The sequence below is a fragment of the Leopardus geoffroyi genome, chromosome C1, assembly GCF_018350155.1.
Source record: "Leopardus geoffroyi isolate Oge1 chromosome C1, O.geoffroyi_Oge1_pat1.0, whole genome shotgun sequence".
Lineage (NCBI taxonomy): Eukaryota > Metazoa > Chordata > Mammalia > Carnivora > Felidae > Leopardus > Leopardus geoffroyi.
Window position 1 is genome coordinate 58,796,410 of NC_059328.1, and position 13,402 is coordinate 58,809,811.

Below are 13,402 nucleotides of genomic sequence, written 5' to 3' on the forward strand. Positions count from 1 at the left end.
ACAATACATTTCTTTTGAATGTCCTTCCAACTACTGAGAATGTTAAAAAAAACTTTTGTTCTCTTGGTTTATATGGTTCCTTTATAACCTGGGTTTTATTATTTATTTCATTTTTAAAAACCATTCTTATAGATAGTAAAAATGTGGATTAATTCAACTCTTACTGAATTTTCATATCTTTTATGGACCCAAGTCCCCTTATAAGACACATATACACATTTACATATAAAAGATAATGACTCTAATTTTCTCCTCCTTCCTTGGGAGAACTTGGATAAACATAGCTTCTGATGGGAGCCCAATCTTCTAATCCTAACATGCCCTGCTTCCATAGCTCACCCTGGCCCTATGGCATTCCTCTTCAGACTACCCAGCCCAACCCCTTCTGGAGCAGAAGAGCTGGGTGTTTGTTTGTTTTTGTTTGTTTGTTTGTTTGTTTGTTTCACACTGGGCTGCAGTGGTGCTGTACTAAAGCACTGGTTCTGCAATAGGATGGAGGCGGGCGTAGGCACGAGTTCGTTGTTCCAAAGCAAACGTCATAGGTCTAAAATTACACAGAATATATTATACGTAGTCAGGAACCAAGTCTATACAAGTCACCTGTAAAGCATTTTAACATCACAGGTTTGTTTGCATATGTTTTCCACAGAGCTTCACAGTAGGTACTATAATTACAATAAAACTGTAGATCAAGCCCCATTTCTCCACACGTGACCTCTTTGGCAGAAATCTATTTTATTCTGAAGGCTAATTCTATTCTCAGCGTAATCTCATTACATAATTATGAGAATCCATGTTTCTGGAAGATAATTTTAAAAAGGAAGATGAAAGCCCTTGTTAAAAGTCAGTAAGTGTGTTGCTGAATCATGATCCAGAATATTTGAGAACATCTGTTACAGAACTTATTTAGGGTGAATTTAGTATGAAATGGATATATTTCTGTGGATTAAAAATGAAAGTACCAAAAGTATTTTACACTGGCATATACCATCTCTCCATTAGATTTCAAACTAATTTGACAGAAATCATTTCTAATTGTGTGAGAACTCTTTACCAAATAGTTGTGATTTTTCAAACTTTTCCAATCATTTTATTACTTGATGACTTTCACATATAGCGTTTTAATAAACATTATTGTATTAAACTGCATGTGATTATTCTGCCTGGATGTAGCTTTGGGGTGGGGGGGGAGTAGAGTGTGCAAGCAAGGGAGAGGCAGAGGTAGAGAGAGAGAAAGAGAGAGAGAGAGAAAGAGAGAGAGAGAGAGAGAGAGAGAGAGAGACAGAGAGACAGAGAGAATCTTAAGTAGGTTCCACGCTCAGCATGGAGCCTGATGCGGGGCTGATTCCATGACCGTGGCATCACAACCTGAGTGGAAACCAGGAGTCAGATGCTCAACCAACTGAACCACCCAGGCGCCCCTGGATGTAGCGTTTTTAAATCAGGAAAGTTTAACATAAAATTTCCCGAGTTGAATAGCAACATGGAAACAAAGAGCTTTATTTCTATAACATTCATTTAAATTTGCAACTGCTAAAATTGTACGTAAACGTTGCCTTTGTTGAGAATTTACCAATTAAGGCCCATCTTTCTTGGTGTCAAATACTGCACTAGTGTTAAGAGACCTATGGAGAAAATGTAAGAAAAGGATCCTGTCCACCATGAAATAGAATTTTGTTAAGGGGAAAAGACATATATAATGAAAATATTTCAAGGATAATATAGAAATCATCAAAATGAACACTATATAACTTCAGAGTGGGATAGGAAGAGAACAAAGAAACTTAAATTTCAAGGCCTAAGGACAAGGTGAGATTGCACATGTGGGAGATGGGTAGGTTTTGCGTGGGGAAAAATAATCGTGAAGTATTATAAACAAGAATAGCACCAAGAGATTTGAAGTTGATTCTGTCCATGACATTTAAACCTACATAGTCAGGAAACCAGTTTGTATAGTTGAAACTGAGAACTCATATTCTATAGCTGGAGATAAGTCTGGATAAAGAATTAATCACAGTTAATACTTGTTGAGTATCTACTGTGTAAGGCTCACTTTACATACATTATCACAATAACCCCATTACAGGTAAGTATCATTATCTTTAAGTTGTAGATTAATTCATTGAGATTCAATGAAATTAATTAAATTTCTCAAGCTCACAGAGCTAGTGCATGGCACAGCCAGATTTAAATCCAAGTTTGATTCCAAAACCCATGCTTCTATTATTGTCTTGTAAATGGAATATCATGGAAACCAATCTCACATCCCACTCTACTGTATGAAGAACAATAAACTTGTAACCAAAGAACTTACAGTTGGATCTAAATTCTTACTTATATTACCCATGAGACATTGGGCAAGCCTTCTGTAAACTTGGGCCTCTTTTGCAAAAATAAAATAATTTTGTATTTTTCTCTGTGTGTACAGCAAGTTACATAAAGCCATTTAAAATACAAGTTTGAATGAAAATAATTGTGTTTTACAGCTAATCCACAACTGGTTCAACTATTTAAAGGAATGACTCACTGCTTTGGTTTAATCTAATTGACAGAGAGGACAATGGAGTCACAGTATAGGCTCCTATGGCAAAACTGCTGATACATTTTATCATGGCTTCCTTAGATGTCCTAGTAGGTGAAATCATAATCCTTAGCACAGTGGCTAAAGGAGGGACACTCAAACTCAATAAATATGTTTTGAACTGAGTGAATGAGCGGGGGAAGGGAAAGAGGAAGAGAGGGGGAAAGAAAGTACGAGAGAAAGACTGGTTGAATTTACAAGCAGGTAAGGACATAAGCTGAAAGATATTCAGTGACTCAGAAGTGTGTTTTTTTTTTTTTTTTAGTTTATTTATTTTGAGAGAGAGAAAGACTCACAAAGCACAGGGCAGAGGGGGTGCAAAGAAAGAGGGAGAGAGAAAGAATCCCAAGCAGACTCCATATCAGCACAGAGCTTAACGCAGGGCTCGAACTCACAAACCGCGAGATCATGCCCTGAGCTGAAATCAAGAGTCAGATGCTTAAACAACTGAGCCACCCAGGTGCCCTTCAAAAGTATTTTTTAAAAGCTCATAGAATTTCTAATTTCAATTCAGACAAAATAGATTCCTTTATTTCATAAAAAGTAACAAAATTTGATATTTGGTAGCTATATCACTTACTAATTTTGCCTTTTGTATGTCACCTGGGAAGAAATTTTAAGAAATCCTGAACCAATAGTGGTAAACCAAAAGGCTATGCCCGGATTTTTTATTGCTCTAACACAATGGTTAATCATGTAGCCTCACTATTGTTTTCTGTGACACCTTAGAAGAGCCCTTAGCTACACCCACTCCTTTTAATCTTCAAAGACAGAGAAATAGCACTTAAGCTGATTCCTGAGTTACAAAGTGACATATAACCAGAATACAGACCTAAGGACTTTTAGTTCCAAGCTTAGTGCAGAGGAACACAACATCTCCAACACATTCATCACACATTTGGCATAAATATCTTTTGCCATGGTGCCCTCCTGCCTCCATTTGGCACCTTCTTCTATCCCATTAAAGTTTATGTCCTAGTAATTGAATTCCTTCCCTCAAAATGTTGACTTTTCACTTTTGAAAACTTACACTCATTTTTCAAACTCATAAAATCAAAACTACCATAAAATGTAAAGATGTCCATACTGGTTGAGACTCAGGCAATGGCTTGAAGTTGGGAGAACACTGAAAAATGGGTTTTTCATTTTCTCACTTTTTCACCAATCATTCTCTGTGAAATCAGGCTCAACTTCTTAAATATGTACCCAAAATCCAGTTCCAGGATGCAATTTAGCACTCACAGGCACACTTTACGATAATAAACCTGGTTTCAGTGGGTATTACTGACGACAAAAAACATTAATTTTTTTTTAAAGACGAACATGAATAATCCAAATCAAACATAAATTCTCCTTCTCAGGTGGGAAGAAATACACAAACTCAGGGAAGCAGGAATTTCAATAAAAAGTTCAGCTCCGTTCTTTCATTATCTGTTAGAATAGAGAGAGAAAGATGTAATAAGCATGGGTAGGGGGACTGTTTTTGTCTGGCATGAAGAGAGGGTATAAGTGAGAAATACTTAGACTTTGAAACATTCTTTTTTTTTGAGTTATTAAAAAATATTTAGGAAGTTTATTTTGTAGGTCACACAACCTTTACAAATGTTTCCATAATTGTATCTAGGTGGGCTGCAGAGTCACTCACTCTGCATGAAACATTCCTATTTGAAGTAATTACATGTGTGTTTTGTAAATAAAAGCAATTTAAATAACTCTGGGATTTTGGATCACTTAAGCTTCTGAATGATTTAATTATGCTAAGTATATGCCTTTTATGAGAAATTTTTCTGGTTCCCAAGTTTATAAATCCAGTAGAATAATGAAATCATAACACTGTATCAGTTGTAGTCACATTGAATAAGCTTGTTGTAAAAACAAGTCACAGTGTCTAACAATACCCAAAAAGATATGAAATACCCTAAAAAGGATGAATGCAAATCTAAATAACCATGAAATACATTTTTCTCCTATCAAACCAACAAAGTATTTGTGTGTGTGTGTGTGTGTGTGTGTGTACGTGTGTGTATGTTTTAAAATAATATACAGTGCTGGTTAGGATGAAGTAAAGCAGAAACTCTACCACATTGCTGATGAAATTCTAAATCTTTATAATTTTTTTGAAAAGCAGTCAGACTATGTGCATCTTTAAAGAATATTAAAATTGGCATATTAATTATTTCTTAAAGTATAGTTATGATAAAACAATCACAAATTTTTAAAACTATATTTCAGTCTTTAGGTAATGATATAGTTCTATTCATTGTGGGGCCAAATTTGAACACAGATTATGATAAGTAAACTGCAGTGTACCTTTTAATAGACTATCATAAATATTAAAATTACTTTTAAAATAATTTGTAAATAGTCTGGGGAATGTTTATTTTATGTTAAGTTAGATAAAAACAAGATATGGTTAAAAAAAAAAAACAAGATATGGTAGAGCACATGTAATATTATCCTAAGTATGTAAAACAAAATCAAGAAAAGGATAGGGGAAAAGATGAGAAAGAAATTTACTAAAATGATGGCGAACTTTTCCTGAGGAGTGGAAGTAAAGTTTAGCAAGCTGTTTTTCTTTTTAATTTTCTGTGTTTTTCTAAGTTTCTATAGAAAGCTTGGTTTATTATCATAATGAAGGGAAAAGACAATGGGATTTACTTTAAAAAATTAAAAATGAAATTAGAGTAAGCCTACTAATAAAGAGATGGGAACTGGGGATCTCCCTTCTTTTCCCTTCACTTATTTTCCAAAGAATTCTGCATTTATGGCAAAAAAAAAAAGTGCCCAGAATAGATGTATTACATGCAGATATTTAAGGAAAGGCTGTAGGACGATGAAGATGAGTTGAATAAAAACTTTATTGACTTTGAAGCTACATTCCAGAATGAACCAGCTTATTGGTATACTTTAGGCATTGTTGCACACTATATCTCTATTGGAAAACACATTTTGATCTTCCCCTGAGGAACAGAAGTGATTACCTTTCAGTAACTTCAGCCATGAGAGAACAAATGGCCAAAGACTTTGAGCTGCTTAAATGTCCATATCCATCCTAACAACTTACATGGAATGATGGAGTCATTGTACCCAGCCTCACCCAGGGAATGAAATAAAATGAACGTGCTGACTTTCCATTACAATAGCGAGTTCAACTTATTTGAAAAGCCAAGTGTGCTATGTTTGAAAAAAAAAAAAATTAAAACTTTTCACATCCTTTCATTAAAACAAAAAAAGATCACATAATGGAGTAATACCCAGAAGATTATTCATTCATTTAACCCTATAGTCAGAAATATTGAAATATTGAAATAAGGTGTTTTAGGAAGGAAGCTAATGCTTGAAATTTAATATGACTAACTATACATTGTATTCGGCATTATGATCTGCTTTCTAGAGTATCCATTCTTTGAAGTACGTGTTTTATACAAAATAAATCTATTCAAAAGGGCAAGCAGGGGTGTGCTAACCATGTGGCGAGCACACTGAGTTCTGATGTCTAATCAAAACAGAGTGGCTTAGCCTTAAAATACTCCTAGAGGGTGTTCTTAGTGTGAAAAATCAGTGACATGCAGGCTCTTTTACTGCATGAGAGTTGACTAGTCACAAGATCAGCCTGGAACCAGTCTCAGAAAGTTCTTAGTTGGAGGAAATTTAAGTGAAGTTGTAAAAACAGCAACAGCTCCTCTAAGGAATCTAGTCCTCCTTAGTCAGATGTGTGTGCTTAAACTGCACTTTAATTCTTAGGGATATTTCGTCCTCGTAGCATGAAGGCAGATCAGAACAGAGATAGGGGAAGGCTATACTGTAATCTAGACAGCTTCTACATCTCACCTTTCCAACTGGTCACTCCACATCAAGGTTGAGGAGCACTGGTGGGGTAAGGAGGTGGAGCTGGATGCATAGTTGTTTGTGTGGTGCCTGATCTGTGAACAGACAGAGGGTTTCAGTGGACAGAATCATTGATGATGATCCCTTTTGTCAGATGACTGTTCCTTGAACATTTTATAGAAAAGCAGAACCAAAAATCTATACATCAATTTGCTTAGCTGTAGCCAACTAAACAAAAATATTTTCAATCTTATCTTCCCAAGACTGCTTCATTTCTGCCTCCAAGCTTTGACCTGCCTTCTATTTCCTCCTATAGTTTCACACCATATATTACTTGAGTGGAGACCACACCTAACACGACTTCTAAATCCATAGAGCAGCTATCATACCACTTGTTAAATGCTGAATGAAAACTCACTGGCTTCGAGGGTGCCTGGATGGCTCATTCGGTTAAGTGTACAACTCTTGATTTCTGCTGAGGTCATGATCTCATGACTTGTGGGATCAAGCCCCACATCAGGCTTCGTGCTGCCAGCCCAGCTTGGAATTCTCTTTCTCCCTCTCTCTCTGCCCCTCCTCAACTCAAAAAAATAAAAATAAAAAAATAAAAAATAAACTTAAAAAAAGAAAAACCCCACTAGACTCAAATGATTGGTGTAGGTAAATCCAATTCTACCACTTTCTAGTTTTCAGTGACTTTCTGTTACTCCTAGGACAGATCATAATTCTTCACATGACCTCAAAGGTCCTTTTTGATCTAGCCTCTGTCTGCAACTCCAGCTTTGCCTGTTGAGACGACACTAGCCATCTGTGAATATCACGAAGAGCATCATCCTCCTTCCTACCTCAGGGCCTTTGCACTTGAAGCTTCCTCTGCCTAGAATGCTCTTCCAATTCCCTCATCATCTGGCTGATTCCTACTTGTCCTTCAGATCTCAACTTGGAATATCACTTCTTCAGATAATATTCTGAATATTGACTAGGACTGGTTCCCCACTATGTGATACCCACTATTTTTTTTTTTTCAAGAGCTCATTGTAGCTTGGAAACAAAAGTCACTTTTGTGAGTATTGTTTAATATTTGTTGCTATCTCTAGGCTACAAGTTTCATGCCTAGTTGTCCTTACCACTGTGTCTCCACCAGCTACCACAATGCCTGACACATAGGTCATGGACAGTTAAGTATTTGTGGCACGATTAAATAGGATTCTCCAAATAATAGCTTAAATTCACTGGATTCTCCAAATAATAGCTGAGCAATGTTCTACAAATAATAGCTTAAATTCACTGGATTCAATAAAAACTACTAAGAAAGAAATATTTCCTCTGTATACATTTGTTAGTAATTCTCTTACAAGAAATGGCTGAAAAAATAAATTCTTACCAAAAAAAGTATTACAAGAAAAGAAGAAATAAATGAAATCCAGTGTTTCCTTAGTCAGTATTTTTTATTGTGTTCCTTAGGTATTTTTTTCTCAAAGGTTTAGTTAAGATCATTTTAAACAGCATGCCCATTTCATGTAGCATAAATTACATAAGATGTCCAGACAGACATGTAGTTCTCCAATTCCTGACTGTGTTAAGCAAATATATAATTTCTGTTTTAGGAAGGCAGTATTATTTGAAGGACAATAAAAAGATATGTCTTCTTTGAAAACCAAATAAACACTTTGACCAATATCTATTTCAGCACAAATAGAAGTTTAATGGCACTTGTAATAGAAATATTGTGGCTCTGGAAGAGTGGTCAGAGTTGAGGTCAGAGTAGAGAAAAAAGCACAGGATTTTCTATTTATTTTCTGAGCCTTTCAGAATCGCCTATGTGCCTTTGTAAAGAATAATCAATCCAGTTAGATTGGATGCCTAACTACTGGACCCCTAGGTTTTTTCTTCCTGCTCTTATACTACATAGTTTATTGTTTGGAAGCCTGCTTTAACTAAGTAAAGTACTTGGGGTTGCGTTATTTGTTGGCTTAACTTGAGGAAAAGATACAACTGTAGGCGTTTGAATATCATGTTTGTCCAATGTCAAGTAACAGAAAAAGAAGGAACTGATGGGGTACCTGGCTGGCTCAGTCAGTGGAGCATGTGACTCTTGATCTGGGGTCGTAAATTCAAGCCTCATACTGGGTGTAGAGATTATTTTAAAAAACCATTTTTAAAAAGAAAGAACGGGAGGGGTGCCTGGGTGACTCAGTTGGTTGAGTGCCCCACTTTTGGTTTTGGCTCAGGTCATGGTTTGTGGGTTTGAACCATGTCAGCATGGAGCCCGCTTCAGATTTTCTGTTCCCCTCTCTCTCTGTCCCTCCCCTGCTCATGCTGTGTCTCTCAAAAATAAATAAACATTAAAAAAGAAGAAAGAGGAGGAGGAGAAGGAGGAGGAACTGAAGAAATGAGGCACCGCAAGGTAACATGGGAAGACCTGGGAGCTTGGAAGCATGGTATGGTTCCCTGTTGCACTCTCTAAACCACTCCTCTCCATTGAGCCCTATTTCCCTTACAAACACTCAATGATTCGCTCCATCATTTTCAGAAAACTTTGCCTTTCTGTCACACCTAATTTCTGCAACTTACTCTGGCCCAGCAGCCAGTGGCTCATTCATTTCATGTCTATTTTCTTTCCTATGTATCTCTTTTATTTTACCCAGTCTCTCCAGTCTTTGTGCCCTTGTCTTCCTGGTTAGTGAATCAGTTTGACCTATATGAAACTGACACTTTCGTTGGATCAAAAATGGCTGGATGTTGGAAATTATTTATGATTTAACTTAATAACAGCCTTTTAACTAACCAGTGTTCTGACCCAATTTTTTCTCTCTTGAACGCATCCTTCATATTATTTCTAAAGCAAACCTTGGCCAATCGTAAACATCTTTGAATGTTCCCATGGCTACAGGATAAAGTTCTGAAGACCCACCACTGAGTGACTCCCAACTTGCATCTCCAGGTTAATCTCTTGCCTTTCACCAGAGCCTTGCTTCAGTCCCTAAACTATGCAGTCTGAGACTGGCCAATGCTTTTTCACCCTTACTTACTGTGGAGTTTGCTATTGCCTTTCTAAAATGCCTCTCTCTATTTCCGTCCAGAATTAATTCTACTTCTCCTTCAAGACCCAGCCTTTCATTTTCTTGGCAAAGTATTGCTCCTATTATTGTCTTTCTATACCATTGTACACATTATTTAAATTGTACTTTGTCAGTTTCTCACTCTGATTCACAGTAGGAACTCAATAACTTTGTGAATAAATTGATTTCTAAGTAAATGATTGGCTCTCCTCTTGATCAACATTGTGAGACAAGGACTGATCAAATTTTTCAGCACACAAAGAACCTACTACGTGTAAGTCACTTTTCCAGGTGTGATGGTATGCTCATACTTTAAAACATTCCCTTGGTTTAGAAACACATAGTCTCCATATGCTTCACATTTCCCCTGAGAATATCTATCCTTACATTTTACCTGTGTACGGCTTTTCTTCCCAGAACTGGGAAGAAAGCACTCAGACACTCAGTGCACATTTTTAAATGAATGAATGAATAATAAGTAAGAACTGTCTTAGGCTGAGTACTCCCAGAAGCAGAACCTAAGCCAAGGATTTGTATTCAAGTGACTTATTAAGAATGTGCTCCCAGAGAAAAACCAGTAAGGAAGTGGGAAAGTAGGACACAGAAGAAACCAAGCAAAGAGTGCAATTTTAAGTGATCCCAGCCTCAGCCTGAACTTGTGGGAAACTCTGGAGTATAAATTACAGTTTCAAAGTTTGTCTCATTTATAAACAAAGAACCTGGGCTTCTCTACTCCCACATCCATCAGTCAGTGCTTCTTTGGGGGAACGAGACCCCCAGGCCCTCTGGCTCTCCCCTTGCCTTTGAAGGTCAGAGTGTGAGCAGTTATCAGCAAAACAAGCAGAAGTTGGGGGTGAATATATAGAACTGCTGTATGGAATCTAAGAGGTTCTGGGTAGGACTCCAATTATGTGGGATGTACTACCAGCCACACACTTAGCAAGTTGTGGCTGGTAGTGGCGGAGGCTGCCATATGCAGAGATTGGAGAACTCTGGGAAGGTGTCCTGTAGACAATTGTCTTTTCCACTCCTGCTACTGATGCCTAGGATCCCTTTAGCTAGGGTCAAAACTTTTAAATCTATATGGAGAAACTATATTTAAAAAGAGAATTACCTTGTGTGGAAGAGAGAAGAGGTAAAAAACACTTATGTAGAACCCACCAGGGCCAAATTTGTAGGTGTAATTAAATGTAATGTTTTGTACCCTGGCTTCCATACACACTCAAGTATGGGTCCTTCTGAGAGTGTAGGATGTGCAGGCACTGAAGGGCCTCTCTTAGACATTTTACTGCTTGTCACCATGAAGATGGTGTCCTTTATGCTGCCCAACATCTTCCTGCTCAAGATAAGTCCTCTTTCTCTTGTTTGAGCTAAGCTCATAGGTTTGTGGTTTTTTTTTATCCCCAAATTGCCAAACATGTACAATACCCCCTTTGCCCACATTGCTGGTCCTCTCTGGATATGACAGCCCAAAGATTTCAGTTAAAGCAATCTTATTTTCTAAGCCATACTACAGAAAATTTAAAAATATTCCAGTTAAGATAGAAAACAGAAAAGACTCTGTGTGTGTGTGTGTGTGTGTGTGTGTGTGTGTGTGTGTGATCTTGAATTTGAATTTGACTTTTGGACCAAATTATCTTCCTTGTGGAAATTGTGGTAGAAATATTGATGCATAAGTGGCCACTCGACAGACACCTGAACACAGCCGGGTTGTTTTGTCTACTGCCATGGCTTGTTGGTGGCCCCTGGGCCATCTGTGGTTTAGCTGCAGACGCCTGACGCCTGTGTTCCCAGAGCCACTCTGCCTCTGTCTGTTGAATACTGTGTTTGTCTGGGAGGCTCCTTCCAGAATAACCCGGCTGAACTCCACATTAGCTCACTAACTTCTCATCCGCTGCCTGATCCTGAAGAGCTGAGAGGTATGGTAATCTGCATTGTTTTCTTCAGAATTGCAACACCAGATTCAAAACATGTTGTAAAGGCCATCTGGCTTTCTGAAGGACGTAGAAAACTGTTCAATAAGTACTTATCTCCGATCACTTCTAATGACCTGTGTCCTTGGTACAGATCATCCTCCCCCACAGCTAGCCCTCTTTTCTTCCATCTTTCTGTTCACTGGCTATGTTCCATCCATCTTCAGATATCCCTAAACTTCCCTTATCTCTAGAAATAAAACACACAGAAACACATGTGCTTGACTGCCTGAACTTTCCCCTTTCTGTACGTGTGGTCCAATTTCTCACCTCCCCTTTCACCACCAGCTTTCTATGTGGTACATCTACTACTTGTACTTCCTCTCCCTTCAAAGGTCTCCTAAATAATAGCCCACAATTATAAAGTACTTTCTGTTTTGTCAGGCATTGTTCTAAACATTTTATAAATATTAATGTATCTCATTCTTTGAAGTTGGCACTATTATCATCTTCTCTTGACAAATGAGAAAACTGAGGCACCGAGACATTAAGCAACTTGTTCAGGGTCACCCACCAGTCAGTGGCAGAGTTTGAACTCAAATGCAGGTAGTCTGGTTCCAGAATACATGCTAACTACAACCTACACTGCCTCACTGAGTCCAACCCCCGTGACAGTGAAAGTAGTGTCTTGGAAACTTTGGGTATTTATCATAATCTCTGGTATGGTAATACTTGGGCTACATCTACCTGTACCGCATAGTAAGACTTAATATTTACAAGATTGTCCCTCTCTTGTTACACAAGTATAATAAAACGTCATAGATCTAGAATGAATAAATTATTCTGATGGGAGCTGCACTAAATGTAATTTTTTCCAAATTTTATATTTTTATGATAGATAAAAAGGGAGTCATTGGTCAAAGTAAAAAGTAAAGCATGTAAGTCAATAGGGGCAGAATTTGACCTACTTGAGAGGTCAAGTAGGAAATGGAGATAATTTTAGAATGATGAAATGCAATTCTAGGCTTCTGATATCAAATGGGTTTTACCTAATCGAGGCAATAAGATATGTTATGCATTTCTTGATTACTGCCTTGGCATAATCTGGTACAGAGACAATTGAAATAACAAGAAAATTACAGAAAACAGCATAAAATCACACTCCAGAGTATAACCTGGTGACTTTTGCCATCATCTTATTTGTTGTAATTTGTAACACATATCTTGATACGGGAGTTCTTCTTAGGCAAGCATGGTAGTGATCCTTGAAGAAATAAACAAAACTGCACATTTTAAAGCTAAAGAGATCACACAGTCCAACCCTCTTATTTACAGATGAAGATATGAGGGAACATTACTTTTTATAGTCACAGAGCTAGTTTGCAGCAATGTCTCACCTAAAATTCAGCTTCATTATTTCTGTTCCATCACAAAGCCCGATAATTAATTTGCAGATTTGATCCACTTGTAAATACCACTATAGTATATAACAGTTATTCAGCAAATAACTAAGAAAGAAAGAGAGAGAGAGAGAGGAATAAAGGAAGGAAGGAAGGAAGGAAGGAAGGAAGGAAGGAAGGAGGGAGGGAAGGAAGGAAGGAAGGAAGAAGGAAGGAAGGAAGGAAGGAAGGAAGGAAGGAAGGAAGAAGGAAGAAGGAAGGAAGGAAGGAAGGAAGGAAGGAGGGAAGGAAGGAAGGAAGGAGGAAGGAAGGAAGGAAGGAGGAAGGAAGGAAGGAAGGAAGGAAGGAGGAAGGAAGGAAGGAAGGAAGGAAGTCTGGCCCGTTATACTAGTCAATGAGCCCCACAGAGGTTTTTATTTGCTTTTGTTCATTGGTGCGCTCCTAGTGACTAGTCTAGAGGCTTCCACAGTGCAGCTTAATTACTATTTGATGTCTAAATGAATGATTTACATAGAGTGTCTCTAAGTAGATTGACATTATTTCCATTTCATAGGTGAAAAAAATTAAAGCTCAGTAATGTGACTTGCTCAAGTGTAGACTAGGACTAGAAACTAGACC

The 13,402-nt window shown here is 37.6% G+C and overlaps 1 protein-coding gene across 7 annotated transcripts in view; it reads right to left on the reverse strand.

The window, feature by feature from the left end:
• PTGER3 (prostaglandin E receptor 3) overlaps positions 1 to 13,402 on the reverse strand; it is a 175,941-nt gene that overhangs the window by 94,519 nt on the left and 68,020 nt on the right. For 4 of the 7 annotated variants that reach the window (XM_045477834.1, XM_045477836.1, XM_045477837.1 and 1 more), the window contains exon 3: positions 6,413 to 6,504. The exons of 2 other annotated variants lie outside the window; for them this stretch is intronic. In XM_045477834.1, coding sequence (XP_045333790.1) covers positions 6,413 to 6,504 — 92 coding nt within the window. Of the gene's footprint in view, positions 1 to 3,090; positions 4,013 to 6,412; positions 6,505 to 13,402 lie in introns of those variants that run through there. One more of the 7 variants, XM_045477838.1, reaches the window with a different exon arrangement.